The sequence below is a fragment of the Pan paniscus genome, chromosome 9 (genome assembly GCF_029289425.2).
Source record: "Pan paniscus chromosome 9, NHGRI_mPanPan1-v2.0_pri, whole genome shotgun sequence".
NCBI lineage: Eukaryota > Metazoa > Chordata > Mammalia > Primates > Hominidae > Pan > Pan paniscus.
In genome coordinates, this window is record NC_073258.2 from 96,832,395 (window position 1) to 96,852,382 (window position 19,988).

Sequence of the window (19,988 nt, forward strand, 5' to 3'; positions counted from 1 at the left end):
CGCCCGGCTCTGTATTCTTATTTGTTAAATCTGATGACCCTAGGTAGGAGGAAATGTCAGGAGATAACCAACAGGTACCAATACAGGCACTATATGAATTTTATCTCTTTTTTACCTTCGCATAAACAATTCTTAAAGGTAGGTATGATTATTTCCACCTAAAAAATAAGGAAATTAAAGCCTTGTTAGGCTAAGTAACTTGCTCAAGATCACACAGTGGTAGAACTGAGACCAAATCCTGAGTCCAAAACTCAGGCTCTTTCCTGACACACAATACGAGGCCCCTTGCTACTCTGTTTCTCAGCTCCCCATTCTAAAAGCACAGGTTTGCTGTCCTCCCTTCATTTCTTCCTTTTGGAATCAGCCTTTTGATCTTTAGAATAGGTGAGTTTGGAAGCTAAGAGAAAAAAATAGAGACATTCTTTTAATATGTCAATATCCTCAGTCAAAGACCACTAGGAACACAGCTGTTGGCTTTATTACTTGTTGCAGCAAGGGAGAACACACATCATGAGGGGTCACAGGGTATCTCAGTAGGAGAATGTTAGAAAGAATCTGTCCTGAGATTTGGACTTGGAGTGATTTCGGAAGAGTCTAAGGAAATGGGGCTTTGTTCTAGATTGGAAGCTGTCACAAAGTAAAGGCAATTCTAACTGAATAAAGAAGTAGCTATCACTCATTTAACAACAGAGGGGGGTGTTTGGTGTTTTGGAGGTTGCACAGTGACCTTGTTTGTGTCTGTTTTTAGACAAAATTATGAAGTGTTATTTTGTCTCATTTTATCATGGTCTCAGAGTAACCCTGTCTGAGGTTGACATTCTGTAGGATTGTTTATACCCAACAGAGAACAAAACGGCTTGGCTGTGAGTATCACATCAGCTTTAGGAATTAAGGGCTGCTTTTTATCTTGTTTGGTATGGATCAGGGAGTTTTTAGAATGACTTCACTGCAATTTTGTATGCATCCCAAAGCAATCTCAATTTTCAAAATAAAAATAATCAGCATAGGTAGACGGAGAACACTATAATTATAGAAAAGTCAACAAATAGAAAAGAAAACTTTGTAATAGATACATGGGTAAATTAGCTGGAAAACAAATGTGCACTGCCTAACTTAGAACTGACTTAAACCATGTGTTTCTCAGTTTCCCATCACATTCCAAACCTTCTTAGTAGAATAAGTCTACTATAAAGGAGAGGAAAAAGCCTTAAAACAACAACAAACCAAATTTAAATTCTTGTTGCTAAGAAAAAAGCTTGAAAGACACAGTTTTTTGCACATAAGTAATTCATATAAAACACAATTTTGATGAGCTAAGTGTAAATGAATCAGAAACATATGGATTACATTTCTTTTAAACATGGGTTTACAAATTAAGGGAAAAAGTGGTTGGTGAAATGCTCTTTGGTTTTGCCCAAACCCTAAATGTTTAAGAAACAGCTTGAGATGTTCCATGAACCCAAATGTGGTGATGTTCAACCAGCTCTGCTGTAAACTATTGTGTGAGATGACAGTTTTGATTTTTATGCCAAGCATGGACTTTCTGAAATCCACTCTTTTCCAGAAGCATCTGTCATTCTTTCTTATGTAATTAGGTGTTTCTACTGTTTATACTGAAGACAGGATGTGTGTGTGTGTGTGTGTGTGTATGTGTGAGAGTGAGAGAGAAAGAGAGAGAGAGATAAAGAGAAGAAGGTGCTTGACTTCCCATCAGACTATATTGTAAACCTGGATTTATTTTTATATATCTTCAATCTAATTATTGACTTTTTTTTTTTTCTTTTGAGATGGAATCTCACTTTGTCATCCAGGCTGGAGTGCAATGGCACGATCTCAGCTCACTGCAACCTCTGCCTCCCAGGTTCAAGCAATTCTTCTGCCTCAGTCTCCCAAGTAGCTGAGATTACAGGTGCCCGCCATCATGCCCAGCTAATTTTGTATTTTTTTAGTAGAGACGGAGTTTTACCGTGTTGGTCAGGCTTGTCTCCACCAGAGGGCTAAACTGTTGTCCAAAGGGTTTTCATTTATATATATAATAATATAAATATATATAATATAATATATTTATATTATATATATTTATATTATTATATATAATATTTATATTATATATATCATTTATATATATATATCTCCAGAAATTTAGGTTTCTTAAACTACTTGTTCACAAATGACTTAGCTTAATAACCTTGCATATGGACATAACACAGAACTGCCATGTTGTTCTTTTGTGCTGAAGAGCAGCAAAGACTAGCCTGCAATACTGAATAGAGATGGCTACATTTTGCAAAAGACTGACATTCCTATTCTGTGCAAGTGTAAACATATAGGCCATTCTTGAGATTACTTTTACGCAATATGAAATTTAATTTATGAACTAATATCTAATGATAACCCAATCTGTTGGACTAGAAAACCCATTATAGAAATCATCTGTTATAGTACATATCTGTTCTGCTTCAGTTTCTCCATCTGTAAAAATGTGAGATGTGGATAATTATAGGACCTCCCTCATATTTCTATTTAATTCTGTGAAAATCCAGCTTGGTGCCTGGCATACAGTAGGTACACAATGCGTGTTGGTAATTATGATGTCCGTTGTAATAAGTACTATTCATGTCTCTTCTTTGTGCTTCATTGGTAGGAGAATAATAGAGAATAAGGATAACAAACTTTCATGAGACAACGTCTCAATTTAGGTGCCTATGTGGCCTTGCCAACTGACTGCAAATGACCACAAAGCATATGCTAATGTACAGTGGTATCAAAGACCACTTCTTCCTGGATATGCTAAAAAGCACAGACACCCTCAATGGTGTCCAAACAAAGAGAAATGTGAATGGTTTTTAAAAATCACAAAAACAGCAGCCTCATTCTCATTCATCTCACAGTTTATGCCACTGCCCTTTGCACCTGTCCTAGTGGTGACTCAACTGGGGCCCAGTGGGAGTTAGCCCAGTGCCAGGCCAGGACCCTCATGGAATGTATATGCTACCACTTCCTTGCCTTTTAACAAGAGCTGAAAATCAACCTCTGTGTGTTATAATTCATGAAATTAGTAGTATTGATGGTAGTGATGAAAGTGTACCCAGTAAGTCAACCTTAGATTACACATTTTTCTCTCTGCTGCCCTTGTTTCTAAGTTCTTTAGTTTATAAGGATAAAAATGGGAGGGGAAGGGAACAGGGGGGAGGACTGGAGTTTTCAAAACTATGATTTCTAGAAGAAACCAGTTGTGTCACTTTGTGATCCAGTCTGTGACTCCCTTAAACCTTATGGCAGTATTCAAGGTCATCTGTAATCTTATTTCTCAATATTCCTTATTCCAGGTCAAATAAATTTACTTCTCACTATTTCTTTTCACATGCCCTGAATACGAAACTTATTCCACTTGTAATTCCTTAAAAAATGTGGTTGTTATACTATGTTTACTTTTTATCAGGCATTAAATATTTCATAATGCAATCTCAAACTAACCAACAAATTCACACCCAGGCTGCACCTTTTGGTGCTCCACCCTCCACCTACAATAGTGGACCCCACCTACTCTATCAGAATCCTACAGTCCTTCAAAATCAATGTCAAATTTTACTTCTTTGGGAGACTATCCTCAATCTTTTCAGGCTGGATTTAATCTTTCTTTCCATTACATTTTCTCTTACTTTTTATACTTTTTACTATAAAAAGTATACTTTTTTCTCTTACTTTTTATACTTTTTAGTATATTTTATACTTTTACAATAATGCAAATCTGAATCTAGTATTTCCCCTTGTGTTAAATTCTTAAAATCTCTTCCGTTGCTTTTTAATGTAAATTCTGGCCTCTCAAGCCCTACCCTCCTGCCTCTTATCTCATCTTTACCCATCACTTCCCCATTCTCATGCACACTCAATACCTTGGCAGGCATAATATGTAGTATCCTTTGTTGTCCCTAGGTCTTTGAATATGCTGGTTGTTCTGGCTGAAATAACCCTCCTACTCTTCGTCTCATCTCTTACTCCACTTTCAGATATTCAGTAGATAGAAAGTTCTTTCTGAAATCATTTCTAGTAGTTACTAGAGTATAGCATTTAATCACATGCATTACAATTGGTCAATTTATCTGACATATCCTCAGTGGGCTCAAGGCTTCTCTAGGGTGAAGAGAGGATTTGCCTTGTTTATGGCTCTACCCTCATTGCAAATTATTATTTACTGAATAATTATAGCACTTGTGATACCCTGCATTTCTGACTCTCACTACAAAGCTCCTTGAATATAAAATTATTTGATTTTGTTGTTATCTTTTCTGTATACCTTAGCTCTAATTCACCTGGAGATGCTTACTTTTTATTTCATTTGGCCAAATAGTTTGAAGGGAGGCAATGAAACCAGGGCTGAGCAGATAAACACTGAAGGAGGGTTAATGCATGGGGAGTGTGTGGGAAACACAATCTTGTCTTTCTTAAACAGTCAAATATTAGGTTGGTGCAAAAGTGATTGCGGTTTTTGCCATTAAAAGTAGTGGCAAAAATCGCAATCACTTTTGCATCAACCTAATATATACAGTGCAAATGGGAAATGTATTTTACATTTTCTTTTAAAAAATCCCCCATTGTGAGTTGCTTTATTTTGGAAGCCAAATCTTGGTTTTGAGGCTCCATGTTGGCTTTTAAAATTGCTTTTAAAACTCTTATCTCTAAAATCAGTTTGGATTTGAGTTGATTCAAGTTCAGTTTACTGTTTCTGCCCCTTAAGCCTGGGGAACAACACTGGTTTCTTTTGCCTGATTCAAATGCCCATGTTGGTTGTTCTAGACATTCCTGGGCTGGGCAGGGCTGGTTAGCAGAGGTGCCATGCATTCCAAGTGTCCAGCAGCTGTTAAATCAAGTTTGGGTTTTTTTCCTTCCTGCAGTACACTAAATGTATGGAATTATCCTCTCTTACAGTCAGCACACCTTTGTTGCTGTCACATAAGTAGGCACAGTAAATATAAATGGAAAAGAATAAACTCCCTCTGTTGGGTCAACAGGTTTGTTCAGTAGAAATTAAGAGAAAGTTTTACCGCGTCAGCCAGCATCTGCTGCTGGAGAAGAAGTTGTTGTTTCTGCTCCATGATCTGCCTCTGTAGAGTCTGCTTCTTTCCCATCAATTGCTGATTCAACAGTGATTGCTGGGAGTTCATGTAACCACTTCCAGTGTTTGGATTTGAGCAGGGGTTAGGACTTGGACTGGGGCCTGTGTTCTGGCCTACCACAGAGTGTTGATCCTAAAGAAGAGAAAGGGGGAAGGAAAAGCTACTGTGAATTAAAAAAAGAAAAATGTAGCACAAAGATCATACACTCAGATTCCAAACATTTTTCATCTTATTAAAGATCAAACATGGTTAAATGGGTTGGAGATCAGAGAATCGCTTTTTAAATGTAGAAGAAATAATTGCATATCACAGCAACCAAAGCAGCTGGGTTAATGACATTAGGGCACTGGAAAAGCTCCCATGAGGATTCTGATTGTGGAACCTCCACATTCCAGAAGGTGTTTATGGAACCTCAAAGAAAACTACCATAAAAACATATGGCAAACCTCTCAATTTCTCAGGAATAAACATCATAACCTAACAAATCCTTCCTTTTCCCAAAGTTAGCATGTATCATTGCTGATCCTGCAATGAAAGTCATGTTTTAATTCACGTGTTTAAAAGTTGAAACTATTTTGGACAGAAGGCATTTTGCCTTACCCAGCTTTCTGTGACAGAAAGGCAGGAAGGCCTCTAAGTTTCTGTTTTATAAACTCAAACTTGGAAAGGACTTCACTTCTCAGGGACTTGTAAATTTTGTTCCGCAGTCAACAATTCAGGTATCTCGGCGCAAGAATCTCAGTAAAAGAATACCCGACACACTGACAATGAGAAAATATTGATTAAAAACTCAACTGTATATCAAACAATATTGGGTATTGGTGAACTGCCTTTCTAATTTGAGGTCTCTACCAATTTTTTGGCATTGACAGATCAGGACTCTGCAAGACAGTAAGCTAAACCCAGTTGAATATTCTCATTAATTCCCAATGATGTATTTAGGATTGAGCTCTACACTAGTACACTAGTAGGGTTACAAGAAGACTAGAAAATATGGTTATCACCTTAGAGAATTTATCACCCAAGTGAGGGAGAAATGCTTACATGTATAAATATAAGAAAATGTAAAATCAAATTTTAGTTTACATGATATAAACACTAAGTCAAAAATTGTTATACTTTGATCAGAATGATCTGGGAATCAGCTTATAAGGCAGACGCCCTGGCCTTGTCCCAGGGATTCTGAGGCTATAGATCAAGGTACCTCCTTAGGTTATTCTGATACTCATTGGTCCAGGGAATATGCTTTGGGAAACACTGAATACATGGGAACAAAAGAAATCCAACTCTCTCTTTTTTTTTTAAGAGACAGAGTCTCACTCTATTACCCAGGCTGGAGTGCAGTGGCATAATCATGGCTCACTGCAGCTTCAACCTCCCAGGCTCAAGCAGTCCTCCCACTTCAGCCTCCTAAAGTGCCTGGGACCACAGGCGTGTGCCACCTGGCTAATTTTTAAATTTTTTTTAGAGACAGGGTGGCTAATTTTTAAATTTTTTTTAGAGACGAGGTCTTACTATGTTGCCCAGGCTGGTCTCAAAGTCAAGGGCTCAAGTGATCCTAGATCCTTGGCCTCCCACAGTGCTGGTATTACAGGCATGAAGCACTGTGCCCAGAAAAAAAAAAAAAAAAAAAAAATCCATCTGTCATTCACCAACTAAACTATGTAAGGTTACAAGACATAAAAACATTAAGCAGGGAGTTGGGTGCGGTGGCTCATGCCTGTAATCCTAGCACTTTGGGAGGCCGAGGCAGGTGGTTCACCTGAGGTCAGGAGTTTGAGACCAGTCTGGCCAACATGGTTAAACACTATCTCTACTAAAATATGAAAATTAGTCGGGTGTGGTGGCACATGCCTGTAATCCCAATTACTTACTCAGGAGGCTGAGGCATGAGAATCACTTGAACCTAGGAGGCAGAGGTTGCAGCGACCCGAGATTGTGCCGCTGCACTCCAGCCTGGGTGACAGAGCAAGACTCTGTCTCAAAACAAAAACAAACAAACAAAAAACCACAAAGCAACTCCCATGATACCACATGAGTAGAGGTGGTAGGTACACTGTTTGTGGAAATTATCTTCTCTTTTATTTCTTTCTCTTCCTTTAACTATGTGCTGAGCTGAAATAAATAAATAAGTAAGTAAGTAAGCCACAAGCCGAAAGCCTTGGCCTTGCTTTAGTAATCTCTGAGGCTACAGAGCTCACCAGCTGCCTCAAAAGCAAAGGGTTACAAAATAATTCTAAGGGCGACCATCCACTGAGGCTTATTATCAGCCAGTCACTGTGGTCCGTGCTTTACGTGATTTATCTCATTCACTCCTCCCAACAAAACAATGAGCAAGAACTTGTATTATTAACGCAACTTTGCAGATGAGAAACCTGAGCTCAGAGAGATCACATAGCTGTAAGTGGCCGAGGAGGATTTGAAGCCAGGTCTGTCTGACCCCACAATTCTAGTTCTCAATCAGTACACTTTACTGCCTGTCACGTGAGACAGGAAGCATTGAGAAGAAAGATTTTTGTACTTTAAACCTGGGCCAACCCATCAGTTCATGCAGCACTCTTCCCAGGGTTGAGCACCCTCAGGTCAGGAAGGTGGAAAGAAGTGTGTTGAAGAGAAGGACAGGGGAGTGAGGACAGGGTGGGAAGATCCTCTTCACTAGTTAGTAAAAAATAATTACAGCCATCTCTGAGGTACATCCTTTGAGCAGCTTAAGGAAACCATCCTCTAATATATTTACACCCCTATGACCAGTCAGTTCTTTCAACTTTAAATCCATCACGAATTTTGGAGACTTCACCACCTGTGTCCTATAAGCCACTAAGAATGTGGACTTGGAGACAAGCACTTGAGGGTCATTGACAGAATGGCAAATGAGGATCTGTGAGCTGAGTGTCTTGGAGGGCAAAAGGAGGAGGAAATACATGGAGGATTGGGGGCTGGGCCTTTTGGTGCACCCTGAGTAAGGACAGGGAAGCAGAGCCTGTGACAGGGGGAAAGAGGCAGGATCAGGGAAGCGTAAAGACAGCTGGAAGTGGTGGGGGAAGACATCAAGGTGGGAGAGAATGTATTGGAGATGGTAGTTTGCTTTCTACTCTCCAGAATAGAAAGAGTCTGCTCTTTTCTTTGATAGTTTGGAGTTTTATGTAAGACTTTCAAAAGAAGATTTTGTGTTTTTTTGTTTTGGTTTATTTTTTTAAGTAGCTGACAAGCATAGGTAGAAAAATTCAAAACACTTTTCTTTTCATCTTCTTTGCATTGCCATGCAATGGACAAGACCATAAGCTCTGGAGATAGGTCCACCTTGGTTCATACCCCAGTTCTGACACTTAGTTGTGTGATGTGGCAGAAGTTAATTCACCTCTCTAAGCCTCAGTTTTCTTATCTGTAAAAGGGAAATAATAACAGTATGGATGTCACAGGTTCCCTACAAGAGTTAGGGGAGATAATCCAATACTTACCACGTAGTAAGCACTTACTAAACAATAGCTGCTCATAATTATTAAAGTTATTTCTACACATAGGAACAATAGTCTGTTTACGTTTGTTTTCATTGTGAAACAAAGGAGATAGAACTCGCAGACTACAGAAAGCTGTTCTGTGTCAGGTCTCTGAGAAATGTAGAGGTCTCAGTAATATTGCAGATTATGAGCCGCCAGGGATTTGGGAAATTACCTTCATCCTCCTACTTGAAGATGCCAGAAGATGGGTGGGTATCATTCTCTGATGGGCTGTCTTTTGGGGTGTGCTTCTTTCTTCTCAGTTAGGGGCTCAGCTCAGGTCTCTGTTAGCTTTGCTCTTTGCTGTTCTGGTTTTTATTCTTTTAACATCCAATTATTTATGCATAGTGCAATCATGTACATTTACTAAGTACCGTGCCTTAGTTTCCTCATTTGCAACATAAAGGTAATACATTAATTACCTAAAATTTAACAAGATGAATTTTAGAACAGTGCCAGGGACTTAGTAGAGATGTTTGATACACTTTAACTATTATTATTTTGTTATTTCTGTATTTTTAAATATTAGATGTTTTATATCCAATGAGTCTTATGAAGGAGCTCACACTGTAAGTGTACCTGGACTACAGATGTGGTGTGTTTGGCCCCCATCATGTTTGAAACACAAATTGCTCTTTTTGCTCTCCAGGTGGCCACAGCAGCCTCTACTACTCCTTACTTTATTATACCCACCCATTTTCCTCACTTCTATCATTTGCCTGGTCCATGTAGGCCCTTTGAGTTTAAGATCTCTGGCATACAGTTTATCTGGGAAGATAAGCTACACATACCACACACTCCACATATCCACTCACCCAAAGTTATGACAACAAAAAGCAATGCATAATCATTTCCATTAGGTGGTATGATACCTACTAGTGTCTTAAGATTAAAACCCAGATCATGGCATACATTTACCTATGTAACAAACCTACACATCCTGCACATGTACCCGGGAACTTAAAAGTTGAAGGAAAAATCAATCAATCAATCAATCAATCTCAGATCACCTAATGCCTAGTCACCCATGAATCCATCAATCCATTAATGCATTTGACAAAGTATACTGAATGTCTACTCTGTGCTAGGCAGTTTTTTATTTTCTAGAGACCAAACTTAGAAATGGGGAAAATGAAGAGAAAGAAAAGAGGTAGACAGAGTGCTCGATGTTGGCAGAATTGATGAGCTCCAAAATAACTTCCAGAGAATTCTGGAAAACCAACCTTTTCTAAGATTTATAAAAGATCGGCATGCCAGGAAAATGTAACTATGTCTCTTTCTCTCTCTAATCAAACAGATAGACTGTGCTAAATGTAGTTTATTTCCTTCACGGTACCAAAAGATACTTTAGGACCCTTTTCCCTAGGGTCTGAAGGGTTTTCCAAATTTGAAACTGGTGCTTGGGTGAAGGGAGGTGCCCTGGTATGGAGGAAAGAATGAGATAAATCCTTTCTTGTAATTTTGTAAAAGATTTTTAAATCTTGTAGTTTCTAACTCATGGGTTTTACCATGCACCTACTATATACATTCTTTGAATTCATGATTGAAGTAATATTTCACTGCTCTTGCATTTTTTTGCCCTTATGTTTGCTGTAAAACACAAAATACCTCCTTATACAAGCTTGCTGTCATGGCCAACATGTTGTGCAAACTTTAGTACATAAAATAGTTTGAAAGAAAAAGCTGCTTTGATGCATTGGCTTTGATTTTCATACTCAGCCTCACTCTTTGCCTTAAATTCAACCCATGTAGAACTTAATAGAAATCATCTGTTTTTTCCCCAACACACATTTTTCTCCTGAAGGGCACATGAAGGCTGTGGTAAAAATCGCACATTCTCAGCTGATAGATGAGAGTATGTGTGTATGTGTGCATGCATGCATGTGTGTGATTGTGAAAGAATTAGGCTATTTCCATCAAGGTAGTCTTTCACATGATAGAAAACACAGTTTTCTAGATAAACCGTAGTTAAAGATTAATTTGGCAGCAAGGAATAGTCAATGACTGGTTCAAATCATGAACCTGCATGATCTTTCATTTTACATGTTCTTTTTCTGTTTTTACCTACAAAATTACAGTGTTTGGTTCTAACCTACAAAATAGGTTTCGCATCCAATCCTCCTGGGTTTTAAATCAATTATGAGTGCACAATAACGTATATTTATTGTGTACTCCTAGATAGTTTTCCACGTTTGTGAGTGTGTGTGTGCATGTGCATTTGAGATTTTTAAAAGTCTTTTTATAGTATTAGTCCCTGAGATAGTGTAGCATGCCAGTGCTTAAGTATGGATAAAACTTCTTGGTCCTTGTTTTAACCCAGCACAGGACTGCCAGACCAATGAAAACATGTTTGTATTCTTTTTATAAGGTTCAATCAATCAACCTGTCTTTAGAATTATTAAGTTCACTGCATTCTTATTCATTAATTCAACAAGTATTTATTAAGCATTGCATTCTTCTGGGCCTTGGGGATAAAGCAGTAAAAAGATACTGAAGGGACTTCTCATGAACCTAAAACAAACAACATTTTTATGAGTTTTAGAATCATAATCGCTTAGTGGATACACATCTTTTTCTCAAAATGCCATCCCAATCAAAAAGCATTTGAGATCTTCATTTCAATATTTCTGAGCTGTACACAAGTGGTCCCGAGCCCACTCTAAGGCCCACTGGTGAGCATCCTCTTCTTCTAAGGCTTTGGCCTTGTCATTAGAAATTCACTGCTCTGTCCCTAACCACTGCTAGTATTTAGTCATCCTATCTCTGCTCTTTTACTCTGAGAATGTTTTAAAATTATCTCAAATCAGTAGTGAAGATCTCATAATACATTCATATATATATATATTTTTAAAATGTTTCCATCCTCATCTGTCATTTAAGAAGATGCTAGATATTCTTGATCAAACTGCTATACTCAAGAATTTTGGACTCAAACTCTATACAGATACTAGACTCTTTATATAGCAACAGCTTCCTTATATAGCAAAGCCTATATCTACCCATTTATCCACTTTTCTAACTGTCTGTCTGTCTGTCTGTCTGTCTGTCAGTCTGTCTATCTATCTATCTATCTATCTATCTATCTATCTATCTATCTATCCATCCACCCCATCCATCCATCTACCTACCCAACCTCCTTACCTGTCCATTCTAGTCCAAATCTCCAAAGTACACTTTCTTCTACCACATCCCTAGCAAATGATCATTCAACCTCTGCTAAAATTACAGAAACATTCTTGATGTATTATTTGGAATGCTCTTCAGAACTCCAAGCTGCTATTCTTAACAGCATCTGAGCAAAGAAAATGCTTTGGACATGATGGGTTTCATTCATTCACTTATTTTCTAAAAAGTAGGTACTGACTAAGAATAACCTATGTCCTGGGCATTTCATCAGGTGCTAGAGAAATGGAGATAATTTGGACACAGTTCTTGTTTGCAACGCTTTTACCTCCAAGGAGAGGAGATAGTCATAGTCACACCCTGGATTGTGGGCAGTCTTATTAGGAGGGTAACAAAGTTCATGCAGCCTGCTGGAAAATCCTGCCACTTGACTATATTTTTAAGTTTTCCAACTGTGCTACTGATGGATCATTTATTTCCTAGAATGGTCTCAAGGATGTTAGGAGACCATTTGGTAAATCAGGTATATGATGACCGAATCTTTTAGCTTGAGGCAAATAAAACATGCTCACAAGTTAAGTAAGCTCACAAGGAAGCTGGATGCATGTTTTAACTTATGGAAAAAAATCTGGTTAAAAATGCTTTCCCCAATTTTTTACTTCATTGGTTTAATATCTTGCCTATGGATGACCATGGGAAGTACTAGCTCACTGAGGTTGCAAACTATGTCTACAAACCTGGGAGACAATTAGGAGAACACATGAACTCTTTTAAATGGGTACCCTTTTTCCTTAGAAGACAAATTACCTGTCCTCTGTGTTAATTGTGTTTCTCTCAAAGGCAGTTTGAAGTCCTTTTGAAAAAAAGTCCAAATTAAAAAATTAAGAACAAACCCCACTGTCCCAGCCTTCTACCAGTGTATTCACCACTAACCTTTTCTTTAAATTTTCTGGGATAAATATTTAAAGAAATAGTATGTGTGAAGAAAATCTTGTAAATCTATCCAAAATCTATCCAAAAGCAGAGGATAGGCCTAGCTACTGGGTGTTACTTTGATGAAGTGTCTCTGTAAATCATGGTCAATATGTGAGAGATCTTTAAAAAAGATGTTAACTAATAAAATCACTGGGACTACCTCTTTCTTTCATTTCAATGGAATTGTAAGGACTCTGTCAGGCAGGAGTGATTTCAGCAAAAGGTAGAATGGGGTACAAAATATCCCTTGTTTCAATGAAGTATATACAGAAATAGTAAGACTCGTTGGATTCAGTCAGTTTTATAGTTAAAGCAGTTTTGTGGGCTGAACACTGACACAGTAACTTTCACAAAGTAGGCAAAGTTACCGGGCAGGTATTGTTCTCTTAATTAAAAAAAAAAAAAAAGCTCTACAAAATATTTGTCTTGTTCCAGGCATTTGGGTAAAATAGCTCTCTGTTCCTCTTCACTTATTTTGGAAGGGGACTGTATAATGATTTTCCCCCCACAAAAATGAAGTAATGTAAATTACTTGAGATCCATGAGAGTATTTTGGCGTGGGATGACTGCCCTTTCTTTTTCTTGGCTTCTAGAGCTAGGCATCCGCAATTTGCAAAACAAATTCAAGATAAAATACCCAGCTGGGCAAGTCTGTACAGTAGATCTCACAAACTGGTTTGCTATTCAATCTTTCTTCTCCCTACCCACTTCTCTCTTTCCCTCTTTTTGTCTTTCTTTCCCTGTCTCAATGAACTAACTGCTCAACTGTTCCTCTCGGCTATTCATCTTCGGAACTGTCTGCCGATGAAGCCATTTATTTATCTCTGTGCCTGAAAAACAAGTTGTCTGAACTGTTTCAGATTCCCAATAAGCTGGCAGGCCCACTTGCTCAAAGTTATTTATTTGGGGCATTAATAGTGAGGTGGTTGTGGGTGGCCAAAATAATTGAGCAGTTGTTGTTTAACACAACAACGACAACAACAATGACAACAAAACAATTGTCAGGAAATCAGCCAGGAAACAGCTTGTAAACAGAAAAGACTGAAGGGATGAAACTCTCCTATCTTCAGGTTACCAGATCTTCCAGTTTCTATTTCAAGGGTCAGCAAACTATGGCATGACGGCCTAATCCAGCCTGCCACCCTTTTTGGTAAATAAAATTTTATTGGAACACAGCCATACACATTCATTCATATGCCTGTGGCTGCTTTCCCACTATAATAACAGAGTTGAATAGTTGTGCCAGAGACCTACGGCACACAAAGCCTATAATATTTACTACCTGGCCCTTTACAGAAAAAGTTTCTTGACCCTTGCTGTACTTGGCTGTATTGGACAAATAATGTGAGATACTTTGGTCTTTCACATTAAATTTTAAAAATGCCTTAGATGAAGTACCCAGCAATCCTTTGAGATAACTGGCAAGTTGAAAATAAGAAATATTTATCATAAAATCTGTTTACATTAGCCTTCCACTTCAGTAACAATTACACACAGCAGGAACTAAAAAACAACTTACAGATCTTTCATCCAACTCTATTTTACAGATAAAGACGCTGCCCAGAAAGTTTAAGGAATTGACTTGCACAAGGTCACACACCTAACTGAGAGATGAGGAACACAGATCCCAAATCTGGGAAAATATATTAAGAAGAAATAAACAGAACAAAGTCTATTCGCTTGAAAGAATTGTAGCTTATCTGATATAACTTATTGGGGGTGAGAGGTTGGGTGGTGGAGATGAAGGCCAAGCTTGAAAAAACAGAAGAAAGTATTTGGTTTAGTATTCTTCTTTCCCCTTCACAATTGTGAATAGTAGCTGCTTTCCCCTTCTATTTAATAGGAAATTGTCTTTACTTGCTCAGTACCTTCTCCTGCTCCGTGCAGAGAAACCCCAATCATATGTTTATAATGTTTATTTCAAATGATTAGAATGAATTTCATAGTCACTACAGAGTTTATCCTTCAGATGTTACCCAATTTTTAAGTCACCAGGACACTGTGTCTATTCTTAGCCTCTGGGGTGGACACGTATTATGGGTTGGCACAGAGACCAGTTCCATGAGTGAGAAAGCAGCCTTCAGTGGGAGAGTGGCCAGGAACAAAACGTCAGTGGGTCAGGGTGGAGTGGGAAGAGTTTGGTAACTCAGGGGAAGGAATGAGAAATTTTTCTTAAAAGAGAAATTCTGCAACTTTAGAAGGACTCTTTGTGGCAGATTTCAAATTTCTGCTCTATAAGTTGGCTTTTAGCTTTCTGCCTCTAGAGCAGGGGTTTCAAACATTGATTTGGATCATAGTTCCTATTGAGGATTTCACATAGCTATGGATTCTGCATCTCCTCCCATCCTCCAAACACATATACAACTAATAATTTTGTCTACAATTTCAGGGAGTTTATAAATTCTCTAAACATCCACAGATTATCCATAGAGCTCAGGTTGAGAACTCAACCCCCCTCACTCCCCACCGCAAACGTTGGTATTTATGAAAGTAATAAAATGATTTTTCCCTTGGATACAGCCTCTACACTGTACTCCCAGCTTAAAATCATACATAGCTCTTCGCTAACTTTGGGATCACGTCCTAACTCCCAAGAATGGTATAAAAGGCCTTCCATGATCTGGGCTCTGCATCTTTCTCCAGTATTATCTCTCAACACATCCTTTCCTCACCCTATACTATGGTGATACTAAACTACATGCAGTTCTCCAAACCCACAGAGCTCTTTCTCTTCTCCAAATTTTTGTATATGGTCATATCCTCTCTGCCTGGAACACTCTTTCTCTGCCTCTTCCTACAAGGTGAACATCCTTTTTTTTCTGGGCTCAACTCAGATGTAATTTTTTTTCAGGAAGCCTTCTCTGACCGCTTAGAACTGAGTTAGGTGGCCCTTTTCTGTGCTTTTGTGAGACCCAGTACTGGCCCATTAGGCAGCCTTTGTCACTCTATATCACAATTGCTCATTTGCTTATACCTCTTTCCCATTTTAAGTGCTTTGAAGGCTGGGACATGTTCATTGTGAAATTCCCAGGGTATAGCAGACTCTCCATAGATGTTTTCTGAATTAAAAATATATGAATGATTGAAGAAGCAATGTGAAGGAAAGAATGAGGACAGAACTTCCTGCTGTGAGGCACATGGGATGAAAATGTTGGCTCTTTCCAAAGGCAACTGGAAAACCAAAGTGGGGGAGAAAGGCAAAGGTTGAGCAACATTTTTGAAGCCAATGTTGTTTTTATGGGTGTGCCACCTTAGAAGGACCTTTGGCAAATAGAATGTTTTAGGAAAGAAAAGTTAGTGGTGAATGATGATGGAGATCATGATGACAATGACGATGATGATGGGGCTGATGAAGATGATGATGGGGATGATGAAGATGATGGGGATGATGAAGATGATGATGGAGATGATGAGGAGGATGATGGGGATGATGAAGATGATGATGGGGATGATGAGGATGATGGGGATGAGGAGGATGGAGATGATGATGATGATAGGGATGATGAGGATGATGATGGGGATGACGAGGAGGATGATGAGGATGATGGGGATGATGAAGATGACGATGGGGATGAGGAGGATGATGGGGATGATGAGAATGATGGGGATGATGAGGCGGATGATGGGGATGATGAAGATGATGATGGGGATAATGAGGAGGATGATGGGGATGATAAGGAGGATGATGGGGATGATAAGAAGGATGATGGGGATGATGAGGAGGATGATGAGGATGATGAGGATGATGGGGATGATGTGGAGGATGATGGGAATGATGAAGATGATGGGGATGATGAGGAGGATGATGGGGATGACGAAATGATGATGGGGATGATGAGGAGGATGATGGGGATGATGAGAAAGATGATGGGGATGATGAGGAGGATGATGGGGATGATAAGAAGCATGATGGGGATGATGAGGAGGATGATGAGGATGATGCGGATGATGGGGATGATGTGGAGGATGATGGGAATGATGAAGATGATGATGGGGATGATGAGGAGGATGATGAGGATGATGCGGATGATGGGGATGATGTGGAGGATGATGGGAATGATGAAGATGATGATGGGGATGATGAGGAGGATGATGGGGATGACGAAATGATGATGGGGATGATGAGGAGGATGATGGGGATGATGAGAAAGATGATGGGGATGATAAGGAGGATGATGGGGATGATAAGAAGGATGATGGCGATGATGAAGATGATGAGGAGGATGATGGGGATGATGAGGATGATGATGGGGATGAGGAGGATGATGGGGATGATGAACATGATGATGGGGATGATGAGGAGGATGATGGGGATGATGATAAGGATGATGGGGATGATGAGGAAGATGATGTGCATGTGCTGGAAGGCAGGGAGAAGGCACACTGATGGAATAAGAGTTCTACTAGTATTAATACTTCTCATTTTTTGAAAGATAAATGCCAAGCCATGTGTTGAGGGCCTGCATTTATTATCTTAATGAGTCCCCATAATAATTCTGTTTTAATTATTATTCACATTTTAAAGATAAGGAGATTCAAGTTACAAAACTTATCTTTTTTCCCCACATGTATGCCTTTAAAATCAAAAATACTTTAAAGGCGATTGAGCTTAGTAAACAAGATAATAGGCAAATATATATACATTTTAAAATCCCTCTGTTCAAAAAGGGATTTCAGTGAGTAGACAGCACTAGTGAAAGGTGGGTTCTGGGATCAGGCAGATCTGGGTTCATATTCCAACTCTGGTTTTTTCTAAGTTGTATAGGGGTAATATTTAATAAATTTTACCTCCAATGATGATTAAGAACAAATAGCATAAAGTAAGTGAAGTATCTGGTATACAACAGATTCAAAACAAATATTAATATCTATACTTAAGTCAATTTGATATTAATTGAATATCATATAAATTTTCTGAATATCATACATATAACACAAGGCATTAGATTAAATAATATACAATTCCTGGTCATCAGATAGTGATGGCAGCATGGTATTTGTAGTAATACTAGTAATAAATCAACAAACAATAATTATCCAGAAATGTTCTCACTTAAACTTAGTAATAGCTGAGCATTACCACCACTGCCTCTACCAACTAAAACAAGATTAGGAAATTGTGTTTAAGAGTAATTTTATCTTTTGTTGAGTTTATTATATGAGTTGAATAAACTATCAATCCCCTTTTCTTTTCTCTTTGGTAGGCTGTATATCAAGCCTATACTTTCTCTTCACAAAAGCAAAAGCATATACATTAGAAACTAGTTTTATACCATGAATTTTCCATTCCTCTAGAAATATTTGGAAAGTATTATGGTTTTGGGTAGGACAAGTTATTAACATTTTCTGTTCTCATTAAAAATGAAAGCAATTCAGTAAATGAGTAGTGATGGAGTCTAAAGAAGGGGTAAATGATACCACAGTTCCAAAGAAAGAAAATCACTTTTAAAGGGTTAGTTCTTAAATCAAAATGATGGCCAAATTATACATGAAACAAATCTGGAATAAAAAAACTGATTTCCAAAGATGGCTTCTTATACTCTATAAAACATATATGATCTCTCCTTTGGGAATTAAAAAACCCAGTATGTAACTTTGACTCTGGAATTTCACCTTAATGACAATTGCATAGACTACTTTTGGCTGCTTGTTATACTCTTCAAGATAGCAAAGTGAGAAATCCAAGAAAATTCTCACATGTCTCATGTGATATCCATGAGAATATATTGTAATGATGAAAAAAAATGGAGCTTTTGTAGTTAGAATGTCTGTGTGTAAATATTTGCTTCATAATTTACTAGTTGTTTTTCTTGGGCAAATTATACAATTTTGTATATTTTGACTTCTTGTCTATTATGGAAAAAATAATAGTGCCTTCCTCCTGGAATTGCTGTATGGCTTGAATAAGATCATGTAAATAAAATATGTGACACAGTCTCTGGCCCCTATGAGGTGTTTGCTATGGTTTTTATAATGGCGTCTCCTCCAAAATTCCTGTTGAAACTTAATCCTCAGGGTAGTGGCACAAGAGGTGAGCCCTTGTGGGAGGTGATCAAGTCATGAGGGCTCTGCCTCCTGACAGGGATTAGGTGCCCTTATAAAAGGGATTGAGAAAGTGAGTTCAGTCCCTTTTTGCTCTTCTACCTACCACCATGGAAGAATGCCATGATGAGAAGGCACCTAATCAATGGAACAGGCCCTCACCAGACACAAATGCCAGTGCATTGATCTTGGACTTCACAGCCTCTGTAACAGTGAGAAATACATTTCTGTTGTTTATAAATTACCCATTCTGTGGTATTTTGTTATAGCAGCACAAATGAACAAGACAGTTTCCAAGAAACATTAGCATTTATTTTAACTATTATCTGCTCTGACAATTTTTACTTCTTCTTATCACGTATACTGACATTTAATTGATTCTTCTAGAAATCTGTTTATGAGAACTGTAAATCTTTTAAATTTTCAGTCTTCCTTTATGACTTCTCTAGGCCTTACCTTCTCCAACTTTAAGATATGGAACTTAGACTATAATTTCTCAATTCCACTCTAGTGCTAGAATAGTTGAAATTCCATTTTTATTTAATCAAAGGAACAATAAATACCACTGTGATGAAATAATTTGATTTTTTTTCTCATTGAGTCAAAAATACAAACTATCAACAAGAGATGCAAAGATTTTGCCTCTATAATGAACAAATAATAGATTGATACAGTTGAGGGTGGAGAGTAGGGGATCAAGCTGGTTGTCTTCTGATGACATTGAAGTAAATACACTGAAGCTTGGGAATGGAAATGTTGAATAAATGTATTAGGCTGAATTCTGGACTGGATTTTCAAGGCATAAGGTAGAACTATACAGCTTTGGTAATAAGTTCTGACTTAACTAATTCTACCAAAAGATTCATATTTTTCCCTAATACTATAAAAAGAATACAAAATATTTTGCCACAGATAATTTTTATGCTTTGAATCTCTCCATTCTGTACTAAAATATACAAAATGTATTAATCTGCAAAGTAACCTACAAATTTTGACATATTTTTTCTCATGAGAAATGAGAGAATGTCTCGGTTATTACAGGTTGTCTATTAGACATGGGAATCTAGGTGCACAAATAAAATATAGTGACTGTGGTCGATATCTTCCAATGTGTTTGTCTAGTCTAATGTGACATGATTGCTTTTTTGAATGTACTATTATAATGGCCAGAAAGGACATTAGAAAAGGAGCCATCTGTTCTCTGTTAAATGTAGCTATGAAGTCTCTCTTGGAT

General features: G+C 38.0%; 1 protein-coding gene across 1 annotated transcript in view; it reads right to left on the reverse strand.

Annotated features, from left to right (window-relative positions):
- MAML2 (mastermind like transcriptional coactivator 2) overlaps nucleotides 1–19,988 on the reverse strand; it is a 368,317-nt gene that overhangs the window by 9,912 nt on the left and 338,417 nt on the right. Inside the window, exon 3 of the mRNA XM_003828403.7 lies at nucleotides 5,046–5,249. Within this exon, the coding sequence (XP_003828451.4) occupies nucleotides 5,046–5,249 (204 nt within the window). The remainder of the gene's footprint in view (nucleotides 1–5,045; nucleotides 5,250–19,988) is intronic.